This window comes from Agelaius phoeniceus, chromosome 7, assembly GCF_051311805.1.
Source record: "Agelaius phoeniceus isolate bAgePho1 chromosome 7, bAgePho1.hap1, whole genome shotgun sequence".
In the NCBI taxonomy this organism is placed as follows: domain Eukaryota; kingdom Metazoa; phylum Chordata; class Aves; order Passeriformes; family Icteridae; genus Agelaius; species Agelaius phoeniceus.
In genome coordinates this window covers 32,635,293-32,655,623 of record NC_135271.1, presented here as the reverse complement: position 1 = coordinate 32,655,623, position 20,331 = coordinate 32,635,293, and the positions used below count along the sequence as shown (strand labels likewise).

The following is a 20,331-nucleotide window of genomic DNA, read 5'->3' as shown; positions in this document are numbered from 1 at the left end:
ATGGGATACAATGTCCCCTGGCTATTGCTTTTTAGTCTTCTCTTTTTGCTGTCCTTCCTCACACTGTGCTTGTAGATTGTATAGCACTGGTGGAATCAAAATGAGATCTCTGGTAATTTCAGACTCTTACAATAAGAAACAAATAATCAGATGCTTTCATTTAATTTACTGTTAATGGAAGAATGAGGCACCTTTTCCATATTGTGTGAATTAGCCCAGCTTTTCAGGTACTTGGTTTACTGTAACTTTCCTACAAAAGCAGTTGCCTATGCATACAAACAAATATTCAAAATGCTTTTGTAGGTAGAAGCTCTTCTACTCCTTCTGTGAATCTGTGCTGCCTCATAATCCTCTTATTCTGAGAGTTCAAAACATCCACAAGTAAACTGTAGTCCTAATTAGAGACAGCCAGGAGTTTTCATCCAAAGCTTCTTAACCAAAAACTTGGTTTCATGGAATTATTTGTAAACTTTTTGTTTATTTCTTTGAATCATCTGTGAAAATAGAAAGCCCTATAGAATGAAACACTTTTCTAAAAAGGTTTTTAACATTATTTTAAAATATTGTGTAATATTTAAATTAATGAAAACCAAATCAATAATTTTGATGTGGTTCAATTATAGTTCTGATTTGGCACATTTTGTCTTAGTTGCTGAAAATTTTAAAAATCTTATTTTGACCAAGTCAAACTCTTCACCATTCTGTCACCATAATTACAAAAGGAAAAAAATTATCAGTATTTTCTCCCCTCTTCAGTGTCTGTTTTTCAAAGCCACAGTGATGTCTCTTCAGTCACTCTCTTAATTCCTTCTCCAACATCTCTCACTTTAGACTGACCTTTTGCTTTTTATTAGCTTTCACACCTTTTTTTTTGTCCTCTTTGTGGCTGAAGGAAAGGAGACAGCAGAGAGTAAATGACTGCCAGAAGATCTGAACGTATGGATACAGCAATGTGTCTTGCTTGAAAAGTTTGGAAGAAGGAAGGAAGTGTGAAAAGTGTGAACGAAGGAGGGAAGGGCACAAGGTTGATGGTGAGGCAGGAGAGAGATAAAAAAGTTTTATTGGTGCTGCAGGAGGAAAAAGTATGAAAATTGGTAGGCATGGAAAATACCGAGCAAGCAGAAGGGTGGAAAGAAGTAGGATGGTGTTTTGGTGGAGTGGGGCCCAAAGGGGGTGTTTTACTGATTTGCCACGGAGAGTGGCTTACTGTGCTCCCAACCACCTGCTGCAGCAGGGAGCAAGAATAGCTGACTTCTGTCCAGGAACTCTCTGCTGCAGGGAACACTCAGAAGTGCCCTCCTTCCCTCCCTTTGCTGGCCATTCTGCATTCAGAAAGAATGCACAGTGAACATATTGCATGCATTTATTTTAGAATATTTGCACTACCTGTAGTTTAAAATAATCCAGACTGCTGATAATACAGTTTCAGCAATTGCTTAGGTTATACTCTGCCTGTGTAACCTCCATTTTTTGATTTCTCTTACTTCGCTATCCCTCCTACTTTCTTTCTTTCACACTTTCACAGTTTTAACAGCTATGGTCATATCAGCAGTAGCTGCTATGTATTCAAAAGAATTTTTGAGAATCTTGAGACTTGACTGGTTATATAAAATCATATATTTTAGTGCAAGAGTCTCAGTTTAAGCAAACTCAAGCATGCAAAAATTCTTTACCATTTCTAAGAATTCATGAGTATATATCAGTACCATCTACTGGCAGTAAGAGTTACAGCACTTAGTAGGCTCACACAGGAAATGCCAGACTTTACTTCAATAACCAGGATCCTTCAGCAGGAAGTTAGGTGTGGTCTGTAAAAGGAGAATTTAAAAAAAAATAAAAAAGAAGAAGAAAGGAAAAAAAAAAAAAAAAGGAAAAGGCATGATGGAATTTTAACTGCAGTCTTCTCTGGTGCCATTCCAAACCCACATAGCTGCAAGATTCTTCACTGGTAATGAATTTTTAATTGTTTCCTGCAGTATTAAAACAGAATTATGCTTTTTCTTTTTCTTTTTTTTTTTCCCTTCTGTAATTAGAAATAAAATCTAACAGGATCCTGCTGTAGGACCACTTTCATTTTCCTAGTGAACCTTTCTGCTGCTGGTAGTGAGAGCAGCTTCAGCAGCAGTTTGGTACAGACCGTCCATGACAGAATGCACCAGGTGCATTTGCCTGCAGTGGAAGAGCATGCTCACAGGGAGACCTGCAGGAGTTGGGATCTGTGTGGATTGTGTAGGTGTAAGTGGCTGTGTGCATATGGTTGAAAAGGAGGAGAAAGCATCATGTTGCAGCTTATTTAACAGCCTTCAAAAATATTAATTTGTTGCGGCTGTGCCGGGGTATGTGTGCTAAGTGAGACAGTAAAATAGGATCAGGCTGATTGTATTCAAACTTTTGTATCATTTTAATCTGATTATTGTTTCTGGGTATATTGTCTTACTCAGAATTTGTTATTTTATTGCATTTGCTATATTTTTAATATGCTTACTCAGAAGGATGCTTGAGAAAAATTCTTGTAGGCTACAGCAGATAGCCTGTTTGCAAATTCAGATCAAAGTATTTGCATTGGGAATATTTTCCACTGTTCTTTTTAACTGAACTGCCTGCCTCTTCTTCATTAAGAAGAGATGACCCTGCTCTTGCTGGTGAAATTTGTGAAATATATGTACAATTGATATGATATCAGATGTAAAAGATCTAAGTGCAGGATGTAATGATTAGAATCAGTTTTGTTTAATTCAGCAATTCTTCCAGTGCACAGTGTGTTGCCAAGCAGGGGATCTGAATACAGGTGCTTATGCCTGAACCTTGTTTCCTGAGCTGGCAGTTCAGCAAAGGCAGCATATTTGTACTCAAAGAGAAGCATCTTGTACTGTTTTCAACTGATCCTTCTGGCCTTACGTGGCAATAGTGGATTCTAAGAGTCATTTCTGGTCCATATAGCTAGAGGGAGGACTGGTCCAAGATGTAGCTTTCAGGGTAATAAGGAGCTACATTGTCTGCAGTCTCACTCAACACTGAACCAAATACTTCAGAACTGTTGATTCCTCACACTGAATGTAATGGAAAATATCTCCTACTTTATTCATGGGAATGGATAACATGACCCTTGATAAAGGCAAAAGATGTTATTGTATTGTATGTGACTTTTTTTTATCAGCCTGTAGAATTGACAATCTATTGGTGAAAAGCACTAAGTGAATTTTAAACTAAATGCTTTAAGAATCGATACCTCTGTGACAACACTTAGAGGCAAGCTGCAAAGGAAGATGGTTTGTCTTGAAATAAAAACAAATTTAAAAATTCATTTCAGAGCAGCCTCCTCTTGGATGATAATTACTGAATTTAACAAGATGTCCCTCACAAAATTCTGTGATGGTATATTACTTTACATTGTTGGTAGATGTGTTGTTCTAAATTTTTTCTGTGTTTTTTTGTTTTTCTTTTGTTTTGTTTTAATTTTTAGCACTTTTTTTATGAGAGAGGCTAAACAGTAATTAAGAGGTGCAGGATGAAAAGATGGCACAATCAGTGCTGGTACCACCAGGACCCGACAGCTTCCGCTTCTTCACAAGAGAATCCCTTGCAGCTATTGAACAGCGTATCAATGAAGAGAAAGCTCAAAAATCCAAACAAGAACGCAAAGATGATGATGATGAAGATGGCCCGAAGCCAAACAGTGACTTGGAGGCAGGAAAGACCCTGCCATTTATTTACGGCGACATACCTCCAGGAATGGTGTCCGAGCCCTTGGAAGATCTGGACCCATATTATATCAATAAAAAAGTGAGTGTAAAAGTATTTCCATCGGACTTTAAGAAAACTAAATAATAAACAACCCTTCAAAGACATAGTATTTCTATTATTTTTGATCTAGAGATTCCATATAATAATTCCCCCGACAGCTGATGTGATTGGCAGAAATCTCCACTCTTAGAACAGAAATTAGTAAATTAGTGCTTGTGGGACCTTATAGATAAGTAGAGATGCACTTTTTTTTTTTTTTTAATAAACCTGGGATTTTATAAAAACCTGTAACTTTCAGTGTTTTACACACAGGAGAATTGAAGTAGCAGCACAGGGTTTATCATTAGAATAATTACTAATTGCTGTGTTGTAGTTGTGAAAGGAGCAGGTCTTCAATATGAAATCCATCTCACAGATAGCTACACATCCTACTACTAGATTTCTTCACTGTTGTGAAAAGTTTAGGTTGCATTCTCTTGTCACTGGGAAGGATTGGGAAGTATGTAAAGATAATTTCTCAGGATATGATGATCATCCTGATCCGTATTTACTCTGTAGAGGCATCATATATCCAACTTAGTCTGGGTGCAAAAATTTTCTTATCCAGTTCTATTTTGTACTAGGATTGTTTTCAAAGAGGAGGTGTTCAAAAGAGGGACATAAATAAAGTGGAGGTAGCAATTGCACTTGGAGTGTTGACAGAATGTTACATAATTAAAAAATTATTTTTATAGAGATGTTACTTAAAAAAAAAAAAACCAAAAAAAACAGCAACAATCCTCATATTTGCTTTGATTTAAAGTAACAACAACTGCTGTGGCCAGCGCAAAAGTGTTGAACTTTAGACTAGTGTCCAGATGGCCTTGGGTTTCCTCCAGATTTTCAGTTCCTTTGATTTTGGCATCATATGTATTGCAGTCTCATTATTCTACTAGTAAAGAAGAAATGATTTTTTTTCCCTTGTTTTCATATTTTTTTCTCCTGCTTTCTTTTCTTTCCTGTGGAAACTAGCTAACTAACAAAAACAAGTGAATTAAAAAACAAAACCCATGAAAGTGAAGAAACTGCTTCAAAGAAAAATGAAGAAAGATTCCAAGAATTGTTATGATTCAAACTCAGACTAAGGGAAAAAATGCAAATGAAGATATTTCCTGCAGGAATTAGGGGTATGCCTCATCAGTAGTATGTTGAAATAATACCAATATAGGCATACCATGAATAACTAAGCAGAATAGCTCAAAAAATCGATTGTGCCTTAATTAATCCTTCATTGCAGGATTTCTAAAACTGAATTCATGTATGGAGAATCATGAGTTAAATCTGAAAACAAGGTTTTCAATAGTTATCATGTTTTGCTCCCTTTACTCAAGTGATTTACCCTATTGAAGTCTGGAAGGCAAATAGAATTTGGGTCAAAGTACCGATTCCTTTCCTTAATTCTTTCCACATTCTGTAGTAGTAAAAATCTAAATTCAATGCCAGAAATCCTAAAGTTAGAGCATGTATCATCATGCTTTCCAAACTAGAAGAGGAATTCTGCAATTAAGTGTGGATGTGAAGTAAAATCCTGCTGAATTTCTTGTTCTTGATTGAGAAATGCATAGCAGTTGTCATGATCTTTTCATTACAAGCATTGTGGTTTCCAGTAGGCAAAGCAAGACTTCAAGCTGTATGTTGCAATCATAATTTCTCCTATTATTTTTCTTAGCATTCTTTGCATATTTTGAACATCATTTTTGGGTCAGGCTCCATTTTCATTTTTTAGCATAACTTGATGAGTCAGCATAACACAAATGCTACTTCATCAGAGGTTTGACAGAGTAAAGGGAACAGAAAACATAAGAGCTCTGATTATTAGGAGTCCTGTTTTTATTAACTCCAGGACCAATAGGAAGAGAGTTGAAAAATCTTCATAGTAAAGAGCATGTTACAGACTCCAGTACAATAAATGATCAAAGTACAGCTTGAGAATCACTAAGTATGGGAGACCGCAAACATGTTAAGTTTGGAACCCCTGATTTTTATAATTTATAATTTATTATTTCAGGCAGGGAGAGGCATTGTGGTTTTAGCTGCTCTATTTGCCTCACCTGCTCAGAAAGTAGAGCATAATCTTGACAAATGCTGCCCTCTAATTTCAGTTGAGTTAGATCATGGCTGCTGGCACTGTTCCAGGTCTGCATGGCTTATGTGCCCTTTGGGCTTCCTAGGACTGCCACAATGCTATCTAGATCCATTTCCTTTCAAAAGCATGAAAGTCATCCATGTGTAGAAAGAGGACATTATGGAAATAGACAGGACTTTCCTCAGATGTGGGGGAATCAATATAATTTAAAAAAAAAAAAAGTACAGGTTTTATTCTTTATCGCTTGGATTTTAAAAGCACTGTTACATTTAAAAATGTTTTTTTAAACGTTGATAATATACATGAGTTATTGCCTAAACTGGAGAGAGTGAAAATACCTGGATACAGTGAATAGAGTGAATTCTGTATTAGGTGAAAGTAAAATATGACAAGGAAAATAGATTTGCAGGTACAGAACTATCACAAGCAATAGTTGAAAAGGGGAGTAATACATTGCTCTCAGAGTACAGCAAAAATTGAGTACATTAGTTTTATGTTCAAAAATGGTTATTGAACCCTCTTGATTTCCATATTTGCATGATCACTTAAAACTTAGATCACTTTGAGTTACTTTTGTCTTAGTACTTTGATTTGATAATTTAAGCTGGTTATTTGATTTAGAGATTGAAGTTGAAGTTTTGATGGCTCTCATTTTGGTTACAGTTACACACCTCAGTGTATATATTATACTGTACAAAAAGTATGCTAATTCTTCAAATATTGCCTACATTACTTTCATACTTGTCTCTGTTTACTAGCTAGCAATATCAGGATTACTTATGATTTCTTTATTGATGCATTTAAGTGTTCATTTAATTGTATATATAGTAATTTGGCTGGATGCTACAATGTGTGAACTGGACAAGGGGATTGTGTCAATGCAAAAAGAGCATATTGAACAAATATGATTAATGATGAAATGAAAATGATTCAGGGTTTGTAACTTGGTATCTTCTAAATGCATTTTTTCATTCTCTTTTTCTTTTTCCAGACCTTTATAGTATTAAATAAAGGGAAGGCAATATTCCGATTCAGTGCCACCTCTGCCCTGTACATGTTAACTCCTTTCAATCCTCTTAGAAAAATAGCTATTAAGATTTTGGTACATTCATATCCTTTTCAAGTGGTTAGTCTAAAACTGTAATGAATTAGATGTTACTTAGTATTTAAATCATTCTCTGGCACATGTCCCAGGATCAATGTGATCGGTAGTGCTTTGTCCCTCTTCTCTCTACTATTTCTGTCTTCTGTTCTTTTTCTCATTCTCCTTTTTCATTTCTGGATCCTAATATAGTAATACCAGAAGCCAGACAACCAGTCATCATCCTTTACAATTTCTGTATCTTCTTTCTTCCCCCACATAATTTTTCCTTCCCTCTTATTTTTTTCTGTAATCTTCATGTCTTTTTTTCATCTTTCCCCTCCTCCACATTTTTCATCTGCAGCTATATTGCTTGGAATACTTTCAGTTCTTCCCTGACACTGTATATTAAATCAAATCTTTGATCCCAGATCTGTGCTTGCATGAGTATTTAGTGAAAATATGGTTTCATTATTCCTTTTCATTTTCTGATTCAGATAACACTTACAGAAAGATAGATTCATAACACAGCTTAGATTTTTTGTTTTGTTATTCATTCTGAATCTTGTATGTATCTCACCTGTCTGTTTTATTTCTTGATCATTATTGCATTATACACTTGTAAGCCTATTGATGTTTTAATTTCAGTCTTCAAGAAGGTCATGAGATTTCCAATTGCAGGTAGAGATTTGAAAAGCTAAATTATTATAATTACTTAACTATTATTTTGCCTTTTTCTGTGTTTTAATAGCAGACTATAGTAGGCATCCCACTGGTCTGATCCCAAATACCAACATGAGCAATGAGGTCATTGACTTCAGAAAGCCAGCTTACTTAATAAGGAAAGAATACAAATGTTTGCACACTTGTATTTACAGAAGTCTAACATAAGCACACTGAAAGTAGCTTTGTGTTAGCATTGCATATAGGGATCCTAAGATTATGTAGACTAAATTTTGAAAGGACTTTTTTCAGTCTTGGTATACTGGAAGACTGACAATTACAATGCTTGGTGTGTGCTAGACATTGTTATAAATGCCTAGCCTACTAATGACTTCCAAAACAATCATGATACTACATAGCCTATTTTCAATTTTTTTGCTACAGGTGCCACTACAAATAATTATTTTTAAATTATGTGACACTCTTTACCATATTCTGAAGCATTATTATATTGAGTTATGGGGAATAATAGAAGATTGTGGGACTGAGGTGGTGGTGAAGGGCTAGTCACCAAAGTCAGAATTCTAAAACATGTTGTTTAAATTTATGGTAAGGTATATTATAATTATTTTTCCACTAATGAAAGCATAGTGAGGATCTGCAACTCCAAGTGGACATTTCATCAAAAAGGATTTTGAAAGCCTACGTAAAGTACGGGCAGGTGAAACACTTGTACCATGGGTTTTTAATATTTAAAAAATATATATTTATTTCTCTTTTGCTCTGTTCATATGTGAATTCCGTAAAGGGAAGCTGGGTTCTCATAAAGGATTTAAAATATATTCATTGCGCAGAAAACCCAAAGGACTGTTGAATATAATGCCAGAGTTTTTTGACAGCTCAGAAGGTAGAGGTATCATTATCACTTAAAGGTGTTTTTATTAGCATAGACATGCAAAGAGAAGTTTTCGAGGGGAACCTCACAGTACTTCTCACCCCATTGTATTTGGATTTCTATTTAGGAGCACCACATGAAGAACCTGCAGCTGTTCTCAAACTCGAGCTTTGTCCTGTCTGTAGCTTTAGGTGTTGGTGCCATCATGTGGGCATTTCGTGGTTCATCTGCATGGTTTTCATTTTGATGGTTGTGGTTTTTTTGTATATTAGAAGAATGTCAGCAGTTCTGAGAATAAAAGGTTGTAGATTTAGAGTGATAAGGACCTGTTCTGGAATTCTATTTGGATTTATTTTTTTGAGAATCACATGTGCCTTCCCCTTCCAAAAGCATTTATATTATGAAAGTCATATATAAAATAACAGCAAGAAAATACTTTTCTCGCTAAGATTTCCCTATGTTCTCTCCTACTATGTGGCAGCTAGCTTTCAGTGTTTCATAGTGATAAGGAAAAATGTTGATACATGCCTAATTTTATGATAAAACATTAAAGTGAAGAAAATGTATTTTCATTTCTTTGAATGCATGAAGCAGTTCAGATTTTTCTAGATAATCTAAAAGAAATACTTTTTGTGTTATTCCATGAAATTAGAAACTAATACTTCGAAGGGTGACATTTCTGTTCAATAAGAAAAAATATTTTAGTCTTGGGGTGCTTTTTAAAATACCTTTCAGATTTTCAAATTTTTAGTATATGATTGTTCTCTTGTGGCTATAAAACAGGGAATGAAAGCTTTAACATATTCAGGGCTTTTCCCTGGCTATTAAAAGAGCAGTAGAGGAATAGATAGCTCCTGATAGTGAAAATCTACCGAAGCAGTGTGTTATTTGATATTCTTTTTATGACATTTTCTGGCTTGCGTTCCTTAACTCTTAGCCTACATTATTCAGCATGCTTATCATGTGCACTATTTTGACCAACTGCGTATTTATGACCATGAGTAACCCTCCAGACTGGACAAAGAATGTAGAGTAAGTCAAATGGATTTTCTCTGAATAATATCCAATAATCAGAAATAAACTGCTGTAAATTATATTAGGATGGCTTCCCCTGGCAACAGCTACCTTGTTTGGGATATCCTATCAACAGGTGTTGTGATGCTATTTCCCTTGCTGTAACGTTAAATACATATAATTGTGTCATGACAAGTTCTTTAATGTCCTTCCTCTGTTTGCAGTACTAGAAGGAAAATGTAAGAAAAGCTATTCTTATGATCATACAGAAAAAGTGGATTATAAATATTTTTGACTGTGTTCTATATCACATCTGTGCAAGAATGCAGGGAAATGCAGTCTTTCATCTCTGTTGCAATAACTGTTACACATAAAGGAATCATCGTATGGATGGCTGTGTTGATCACAGTGCAGCTTTCTCTTACCAAAACCAATCTAACAGTGGAAAACTTGTATGCAGAGTGAGCCATTAAAAAAGTATTGAAATGGTTAGTTAATCATTGGTGCAAAATGATGACTGCTTGGCTAATTGGTCCAATTAGCTTCGAGGTGTCAATACACAATGACAGTTCCAAAGCTGCAGGCCACTGTGTGAAACACTGTTCTTGGTGCTTCCTTTCTGCTGCTTCTTTCACATTCCCACTGCTCAGGCTGATCCATACCTGTTTAATCTTCAGAAATCAAAACACCATAGGGCTATTAAGGTTTCAACAAAGACATTCTCATTTTGAGTGCAGTGTAAGTCTCTATGTATTCAGGATGCCTAGTATTTAGTAAATATTTATGACGAAAATTCATTGCTTGACTATTTCTTCATGTCTGTATATTGTGCCAGTTAGAGTTACAATGGATGTCCTCATCTGTGGAGTAAAGTTCTGCAGGAAATAAATATTTTAGTAATTGAATGGAAAAATTTCATATTGGAAAATTGTTTTCAGGCTAGCTCAGTTAGAGTAAGCTTTTTGAGCAGTTTAATTTGAATTCCTTTTCATTAAAGATATAAGTTAAACTAAATTTCAGGATGACGTCACTTGGACACAAAAGATTAAAATTACTCAGAATGCCAGAATTAAATTACATTTCAACCACATTTTTTAGTCAAAATTTTATTGGCATTCATAAATAATTTTGGTTGTTCTTTCACTTGTTTGATTCCATTACTACATCTCTCTTGCTGAAGGTAAAGTACTGGATATATCTACTCCACAGCACAGTTACAGAGCAATGAAGACATGAGGGTTGGCACTTGCCAACTTTTGGGAGTAAGCAACATTTCAGCATTAAAAAAAAAACATTGAAGAAAGGAATTTTTAGCCTGAAAGTAACTTCTAAAATCCTAAGATAATACATCTGTGTGTTTTGTTATAACATGGACTCAGACTGGTCATAAACATGCACCAATGAAGTAACCGGGAATTTTGCATCTGACTTATTGCATAGAATGTAGAAGTGGAATTTAAGATGTGGGTTATCAGACTTTTAATCCTAATTTCATTTCTCTTTCCTTATGGTATAAATTATGCAGATGTTAAAGTTGGTTGTAACTGCCATTATTTCTTATGCTACTTAATGAGAAGAAAATGAGAATAAAACAACTAGAGAGAATAAACTGCAAAAATAACGTGATCTATAAACTCTGTCTTGCATATTTTCCTCAGATACACATTCACTGGAATTTATACCTTTGAATCACTTATTAAAATTCTTGCAAGGGGCTTCTGTTTAGAAGATTTTACGTTTCTCCGTGACCCATGGAATTGGCTAGATTTCACTGTCATTACATTTGCGTAAGTCTTCCACTTATTTTTTTTTTATTAAAAATTCTTTCTGGTAGCATGAGATTAGTGACTAAAAATTGCCTCATATCTTGTCAGCCAGAATATTTGGAGCCTGGACTTCCTGCAGTTTCAATATGTTTTTTCTACTCTTTTACACATTTTAGTATTTCTAGCCAAGCATGTGCTGCGGAGGCCAGCATGGTGTGCCAGCCCATTAGGATTGTGAATGCCGTCACCCTGAACTGTTCATATCCTGTCTCCTTTCTGCATACCAGAATTAAAGGAATCCTTTTGACTTCCTGCTAATAGCTGACCAGATTAGTTTTCAAACATCGAGTCAATGCGGTTTATTATGATAAAACTTAATTTAATTTTATGGCCAGAAGTATATTTATAACACAGGCAAAATACGGTGAACGGTGAAAAGGTCTTGCTCAAAGACCCAAGCAAATAGAATAAAATCTGCCTCAATTCTGAGTAACTGTGATTTAATCCTACAGGTATGTAACAGAATTTGTAAACCTAGGCAATGTTTCAGCTCTTCGAACTTTCAGAGTATTGAGAGCTTTGAAAACTATTTCTGTAATTCCAGGTAAGAAGTAGTTGGTGTAAGGTGTTAGGCCCCTCGTATCTCCAACTGTTATTTGTGTGCTGTCATTGTGTTTGTGTGTGAACTCCCCTATTACAGATATGTGACAGAGTTTGTGGACCTGGGCAATGTCTCAGCGTTGAGAACATTCAGAGTTCTCCGAGCTTTGAAAACAATATCAGTCATTCCAGGTGAGAGCGAGGTTAAACACCGAGGCTGACTTTTGTTCTACAAAGGCTGTACTCACATTTTCAAAGCATAAGCCTTGTTTGCTACACATTGTCAACAAATCAAAAAAGCAGGAATCAAGATGTAATTTATTTAAATTGATTCATGCTTGTATTAATTGTATTTTCTTCTCAAAAAAAATCAGCCTTTGAGTTTAACAAATTCTTGCATGAGATATTTGCAGCAAACAGCCTATGTGATTTGCATCTTATGACATCAAGCTTTCCTTTATATGTTTTAAATATAAGTTAATTTTAAGCTTTCATACTGATGCAAATTTTCTCATTTATTGGAGGCACTCGATATAGCAACTTAATTCAGTTTTAAGTTATGTCAAAAAAAAAAAAATAAACTCTAAAGGATAGCATGGGCCATGCATGGGCTATCGTTCCAAAGATGTCTTTCTTCTCCAAACCATCACCCCTCATATACTGTAACAAGATTATTATGATATCATTTCAATGTGCACATATAATGTCTTTACAATGGGGTTACATTAATATAGAATACATTGCAAAAGTTCATAAAAGAAAGGTTTGGGAAAGAAGCATCAGCAAAAGCAAAAAATGCTATTTTATGTAGGGTTGAGATATAGCATGAATAATAAAATCACTTGTTCTGGCAAAAACAATGTGTTTGGTATTATCTAATTTTTATTTTTTTACACTATAAAATAAGTATAAATTTACATATTCTCATTCATTTTTCCAAATAATAGGGCTTTTCTTTAAAATTATTGTGTCACAAATTACTAGTCTTTTTGCATGATATCTTTATCAGGAAAAAAGTCACATGATTTTTTTGTGAGTGTTTATTATCTATTTAACATCATAATAAAAATCCTTTCTCTTTGCAGGCCTGAAGACTATTGTAGGAGCCCTGATTCAGTCTGTGAAGAAGCTCTCAGATGTCATGATCCTGACTGTGTTTTGTCTGAGTGTATTTGCACTGATAGGGCTGCAGCTGTTCATGGGCAACCTGAGGAACAAATGCCTGCAGTGGCCTCCAGACAATTCTACTTTTGAAACAACTGTTATTTCCATCTTTAATAGCTCTATAGGTGAAAATGGAACATTTATTAATGCAACAATGACAATATTTAACTGGGATGAATACATCGAAGACAAAAGTAAGAGTTAATTATATTATCTACTGCATTGATATTCTGGTATTGATTTAATCAGATTTGAGAACATCAGTATCTTTCTCTTGCCTTTAAAAGTGTGTAACATGGCCAAGAAACATAAAAGCACTCATTTCTCTCTAATAAATTAAAGCATTGTCATTATATAATTTAACATTCATAACATTATATTGGGTAGCAAAATATCATTTTCTTTCACTGAATATGACTTTTAGAGTAAAATCACATTGCAGCATAAACCAGAAATTTCCATGCTAGCTTCAAGCCTCTTGAAATAGTGTGACAGCCCTAACATGGGATCTGAAATGTAACAGCTAGGTTAGTGCAAGGTAGTGCCCAGTCTCATAAGCCCACATCTGAACATCAGCTAGCCCAGGAATCCTGCCAGAGCACATAAATGTAGATTTAAAGGAATTGTTGTTCCTTCTGGAGTTGGGTGAGTGGCTTTGCTCCACATGCCCTTGCACAGCATAGACACTCCTTTAAGAGAATGCCATTGATTTACCCCAAGATTCTTTCTTGCAAAATAAGAACTAGATTCCATATTGCTGTCTTTTAAGTTGTTTCTTCTCTTTGGAAAATCAAGAAATGAGCACTTTTTTCTCTTTTGTACCTCATAATACACTATTTCCACCATTTTAGGTAGTTAATGTTAGTACTGTGTTAACAAAACATCTTTAAAAATTCAGATAGAACAACTCTGAACATATCTATAGTAGATTGCTATTCTGTCTTTCATATTGTTAATCTCTCCCATTTATCTGTTAGCCCCTTTTATTTATTTTGTGTTTTTAGTATATTTAATGTATTCATAATTAGGTATAATAGGTTTTTAATAAAGTCTGTATGTATATTTTAACTGGTGACTATATCAATGAAAGTTAGGAAAGCTCAGTTAAGAACTAAATGCTTTTAGATCCAAGTCTTATTGCTTTATAATCTTTTAATATACTTATCATCTCAGCATGCTTGAAATATACAAATGTCATGCAGAAGTTTTGGATGATAACCTATTCTTAAAGCCATCTGAAGAACAGATTCCATTCCATTCCCCTTTAGTTGTTTCTGGTACTATGTCACACAAATAGAAAGGGGTTTTTTCTAAATATCTGACCTACATTTTCCTAATTTCTGATTGAATATATTACTACATCTGCTGTGGACTAAGATAATCATAGACTACTTTATATTAGTCTTTATACAGTTTAAAAACTCTTATTCTCTGCATTTCTGGTCTTTCCTAAGGCAAGTAATCCTATTTGCCGTTTTGCATTTTCTATACCTATTTTCATTTTTTATTCTTTTTTTCAATCTTTACAGTTAGTCTGTTTTTTTTTTCTTCTTATTGTTTTTATTTTGCCTCTTTTTTGTTACATTTTTTGTTTGCATGGGTTTTTTTTATGAAATCCTTAAATTGGGTGCTAACTCCTCTAGCAATTACTTCTGATTTTTATCTTTACCTCATGCCATACATGCAACATTAGCACATTTCAAAATTAAGTCATTTTTATATCAGCACTGTATTTGTTGATTCACAAACAGTTTGTATTTTGTGACAGTTACTGCATCATTTTGTACAGTGGTGGCTGCAGCCACATCGTGATATTTTGTATTTACCTATTTGATTTTGCCCTGTCAAGTGTAGCATTTTCCACTTGTCTCTATTGGAATAAATCCAATTGCTTTTGGACAAACTTGTCAATTTGTAAAGGTCGTTCTAAATTTCAAATACCTTTTCTCCTAGCCTTATGTCTTCAGAATACTTGATGCATTATTTTTCTATTGTTTCGTGTCTTGAGTTGGTAATGAAACTTGTTAGAAAACCATGTCTACCACAGATAGCTGGGAGATCTTCTGAGAGGTTCCTTAATGAATTGACATTGTATCACTGAGCTCTCTAAGAACGTTTTTCAAGTGTTTTGTGATATTTCCAGCCAGAACATATTTCCTTTATTTGTATCTGGAAGTGTCGGACTTGTACCCATGACTGTTCTGTTATAAAGTTGGCAGGAGACAGGAATAGTTTTGTATATGGCATATTTTCTACAAACTCATATTTACTGTTTTTATTAATTTAGCATTATTATTTTTGTATTAAAAGAATCTTGTTTGTTTTCCAAAGAAGTGGACTGAAAGTGGAGCTGTGCTACAAAAGAATGTGAGTTAGGCCCACAGAGGGTTTTGCAAGTACTGCTTGGAGCCTGCGGGCATTTTTAAACTTCTTTTTAAGTAGGGGTCAGATGTCTCACAGGCTCTGACTCTGTCATCACCAGAATGTCTGAAAATGCATTGATTTCTTATATGATATCTGGGACTAGAATTGCAGATATATAAATTATGGACATAATTTCTCTCTCTCTTTAAAATAAGCAGATTTTATGCTGCCTCTATCGTATACTGGTGGTTACAGAGTAGAAGCAGTCAGTAGGAACTGGTTGCAATTCCCTGCTTGCCTGTTTAGCATTAGCCCTCAGTTAGTTCATGCCAGCTAAGTTAGTCCATGCCAGCTGGCAGTGAATCTCACGGAACCATCTGCTTCCTGAGAACAGCCAGAACATACCTAGTTCTGGCAACTTTAGCTTAATGTGCCACCTGACTCAAAAATCTCCATTAGAGATTCCCATTTTTTCCCTAAGAGTCACAAACTAGGAATTGATGGCAAAATGTGTTTCCTTTTCTGCTACAAAGAAAGAAAAATAAAATAAAAAAGAAGAGTGTGTTGGGGGTTTTTAGGCCTTCTGTCACTTTAAATTATATTTTACCTCATCTTAATAGTTAGCCTAAATGTTCAAGTACATTCCCATGCTACAGAATTTTGTGTATTAGTTTTGTGTAAGGTACAATAAACGAACACCTGGTTTCTCCCCCAGCTGCTCAAATCAAGATCCAATTAGAGATTTCTTGAACATGTTGTGTTATCACAGAATCAATGGGGGTGGAAAAGACCTTTGAGATCATCTAGCCCAACCTCTGACCTAACACCACCTTGTCAACTAGACCATGTCACTGAGTGCCACATCCCGTCTACTTAAACACCTCCAGGGATGGTGACTCCATCACCTCCCTGGGCAGTCCATTCCAGTGCCCAGCCACCCTTTCTGTGAAGAAATTGTTCCTTATGTCCAACCTAAACTTCCCCTGGCACAGCTTAAGGCTGTGCCCTCTCATCCTGTCACTGGGTGCCTGGGAGAGGAGACCAACCCCCACCTGGGTGCACCCTCCTTCTAGGGAGTTGTAGAGAGTGACAAGGCCCCCTGATCCTCCTGTTCTCCAGGCTAAACACCCCCAGCTCCCTCAGCTGCTCCTCACAGCACTTGTGCTCCACACCCTTCACCAGCTTCACTGCCCTTCTCTGGACCTGTTCCAGCACCTCAATGTCCTTTCTAAACTGAGGGGCCCAGAACTGGACACAGCACTTGAGGTGTGCCCTCACCGGTGCTGAGCACACAGAAGAAATCTCATCCCTAATAGTTCAGGTTTTTTTAAAGGAATACTTGCATAAAATAATATGTAATTGATAATTATAAATGAATAGTACTAAATGTTCTGTACCAAAAGGCACGAATGAGGTCACAGAATTGGTCTCATCCTTTGCCTTTTCTTGGTATTTTTTTATTTGCTAACATACACAATTTGATATTCCCCTTGTATCTTATAATTTGGTTAGGTTGCTAAGAATTAACTGCATAACTAACTTTTTGTTTTCTAAAGAAAGGCTAACTTGAAGATTCTGTAGAAAGTAATTTTCCTGTCAAAACAATACTTTCCATGCTTTTTTCATTCCTAACCACTATATGTTGCAGTTGAACAGTTTGTTAGCTCTGCTAGTTTCTTTCAAGTGTAAAAGTCTATATAATTGCTCAATTTTCATTACGCATAAATATTATATTTCTCATCACCTTTTTGATTTTTTTTAAAAGGTCATTTCTACTTCTTGGAAGGACAAAATGATGCACTGCTCTGTGGCAATAGCTCAGATGCAGGGTAAGAAAATGATCATCATTTTTCATTATGCATCAAAGACAAATAATAAGCTACTTAGAATAGCTCAGGTAGTCAACTTTAATATCAAATGTACTGTAGAGCTGCAAATTATCAATGTTTTGCATTTGAAGCTATACCTAAATACAACCATCTCTGTGATTTGAATTTACACAGGCACTTCCATCAGCCTCTTAGGCTACTTTTGTAAAGGTAATCACATGAATGATCTGTGCATAAGTGTTGCTGCCAACTTGCTAACAACTGTTTATCAGCCATGCTACTTGGTGTTCTTTTGTCCTGATGGAGATGTGTTATGACAAATTGTGGGGAAGGGTAGAATACTATTAGTTATATTATTAAAGTATTGAAATACTATTAGGAAGTAGAATTAAAAATTGAAAATTAATAAGCTATATATTTTTATCTTAGGTATGTAGAATAACATTTTACTTGTTCATAATTTCATTAGCAACTGGTACTCCTGAACAATTTTGTTTTACTGCAGCATATCGTAATATAGAGTAGTTGTTAAAAATAGCATTTCCTCTTCTTTTGTAGTCAATGCCCAGAAGGATATATATGTGTGAAAGCTGGTAGAAACCCCAACTATGGCTACACAAGTTTTGATACATTCAGTTGGGCATTCTTGTCACTGTTTCGATTGATGACTCAGGACTTTTGGGAGAATCTTTACCAGCTGGTGAGGACTTATTAAAATAAACAGCACCATCACCAATACCATTACTACATAGTATTTGCATAGTTATTTTCATTCACTTGTCCCTAAGGCCTTTGGAACGGAAATTGTCTTTAATTTCATATATGTAAACTGTTGTCTAAAACAATAAGGCCCTTATTCATGATTTAGGTTCCCATGTGCTTCTTAAATACATTATAGGGAATAGCTGTTATTTTATGAAGATGGTTAAGCATTATTGGTTTTTTTACTTAAATGAATAAATGAATTTAAGTTGTCAAAGTTTCTTACCCATGCATGATGTAAAGAGATGCTATGTTTAATTGATTTGCAGTCTAGTAAAAATATATTTTGTTTGAAAAGGTTACACCTTGTCCCTGAACTACAAATATCCTTACTTGAAGGACTATAATTTTCTCCACTGTAACATTTTGTATAATGCACTATTTTTGTGGCAGTGTAGTTTGTGGCATCAGTTTGGGACTGATGAGACAGGAAGGTAAGATGCTGATCAGTGGCCCCACCTACTGTTAAATTTAAAGGCTGTAATGTAGATGTATAGATTCTTACTGGTATAAGTTATGAACTATTCAGAATTGGATTTACCTTGACAATAGTAGACACAAAACTTTTTCATATGTATCTAGGATATAATGTTATTTCTATAAGGAAAAATTAACTAAATAATCTTGTGCTAACATAAATCAATCTTATATATCTTAAGTATAACACAGAGATTAACTTATTATACAACAGTAGTTAAAGTCTTTTTAAAGAATGTATTATCTCTTTTTCTCCAGACACTGCGTGCTGCTGGGAAGACATACATGATATTTTTTGTTTTGGTCATTTTCCTGGGTTCTTTCTACCTAATTAACTTGATCCTGGCTGTGGTTGCCATGGCCTATGAAGAACAGAATCAAGCAACAATGGAAGAAGCAGAGCAGAAAGAGGCAGAATTTCAGCAAATGCTGGAACAACTGAAAAAGCAGCAGGAAGAAGCTCAGGTATCCCTGTAAAGTAAAATTTCTTCAGTCCATGCATGACTGTTAACAGATGCTTTAGGTCCACATATGAGAAAACTTTTATTCCCCTACTTCTAACAATATATTACTTTGCCTCATCAATTTCTTCATATTGTAAGCAATCTCTAATGTTTTCCATTGCACTGGTTTTGCTGGTTTGATTGAACTTGTTAATTTTGTGACAAAAATAATAACCAAAAAGCTAAAGCACTGGGTTTTCAAATTGGAGATGGAAATTAACTTTTTATCAGAGCACTTAAAAAGTTGCCCAGAATGCTTGTGGAGATAATCAAAAGCCATCTGGATATGGTCCTTGGGCAACCTGCTTTAGGTGACCCTGTCTGCTGGAGAGGTGGACATGATGACCTCCAGAGGTTCCTTTGCAACCTCAGCCATTCTGTGATTGTCTGAAATGGAGGTGGAGGTGTGGAAAAAAAATCCAAAGAGTAATTGTGCTTATATAAGTAACAGAAGCAAAACTATTGTAGGTGATAGTGCTTCAGCAATATTTGGCTTTTTTCTACTCCCTGCCCATCTCTCACAGCAGAAAGACATAGTTTTAAAGAGAATTGGGAAAAGTGGAGAAACCGAAGAAAACATTTTTTTGATACAAATGTAATGATTACATGCTGCTTTGAAATTACGTTTCATTTTTTGAAGGCTCTCAAATCTTTAATAGAAAAATTTATAATGTCTTCTTGGCATATGGTCTCATAAAGCAGAAGTTGAACTATGTCTTCCATATAGACACATGACTAAAGTCAGCAGTCAGCATTTTTTGTTTCATTGATCAATTGCTATATGTTCGGGGGAATTGGGAGATTTTCTTTTTCTTGTTTTTTACCACACCTTGTAAATAAATGGTAATGAAATGCTCCACATGTTTTGAAAATCAAATAGCAACAAGTTTGTAATAGTGTATAGTTTAACACAAATCTCTGATTGTTATTTGCAAAGCTGACATATCAGCATTACACAAGATCTTTAATAGACTAGGGAGTATTCAAAACCCATCAAAATGTTATAAGAAAGTGTTGGTTCCAGTTAACTGGGATTTTACCACTTGTTTGAGCCTTCATTCTTTATTTTTACATAGTGCTTCAGATGAAAAAAATCATTGCAACATATTGCTTCAATCTGAAACAGATGTTTTTAACTTGTTTTTTTGACAGCACAGTTTTCCCTTGGGTTACTCTTGCTCCTGGTTTATGGAGCAATGGCAAATTATGGTTCCTGTAGTATTTCACAAATTACACTTCTTATGATATACTGGGTTTGGTGAAGTGAAACATTGCTTTTATTTCAAAATAATAGTTTCTTTAAGAGTGGCAATAAATTTGAAATAGTGAGCAGGGTATGTATTT

At 35.1% G+C, this 20,331-nt stretch overlaps 1 protein-coding gene across 5 annotated transcripts in view; it reads left to right on the top strand.

The window, feature by feature from the left end:
• SCN2A (sodium voltage-gated channel alpha subunit 2) overlaps positions 1-20,331 on the top strand; it is a 73,633-nt gene that overhangs the window by 16,874 nt on the left and 36,428 nt on the right. For 2 of the 5 annotated variants that reach the window (XM_077181468.1, XM_077181465.1), the window contains exons 2-10: positions 3,464-3,783; positions 6,861-6,981; positions 9,453-9,540; positions 11,181-11,309; positions 11,989-12,080; positions 12,974-13,246; positions 17,182-17,245; positions 17,804-17,945; positions 18,743-18,949. In XM_077181468.1, coding sequence (XP_077037583.1) covers positions 3,517-3,783; positions 6,861-6,981; positions 9,453-9,540; positions 11,181-11,309; positions 11,989-12,080; positions 12,974-13,246; positions 17,182-17,245; positions 17,804-17,945; positions 18,743-18,949 — 1,383 coding nt within the window. In that variant the 5' untranslated portion in view covers positions 3,464-3,516. Of the gene's footprint in view, positions 1-1,863; positions 1,949-3,463; positions 3,784-6,860; positions 6,982-9,452; positions 9,541-11,180; positions 11,310-11,800; positions 11,893-11,988; positions 12,081-12,973; positions 13,247-17,181; positions 17,246-17,803; positions 17,946-18,742; positions 18,950-20,331 lie in introns of those variants that run through there. The other 3 variants (XM_077181467.1, XM_077181464.1, XM_077181466.1) reach the window with 2 other exon arrangements.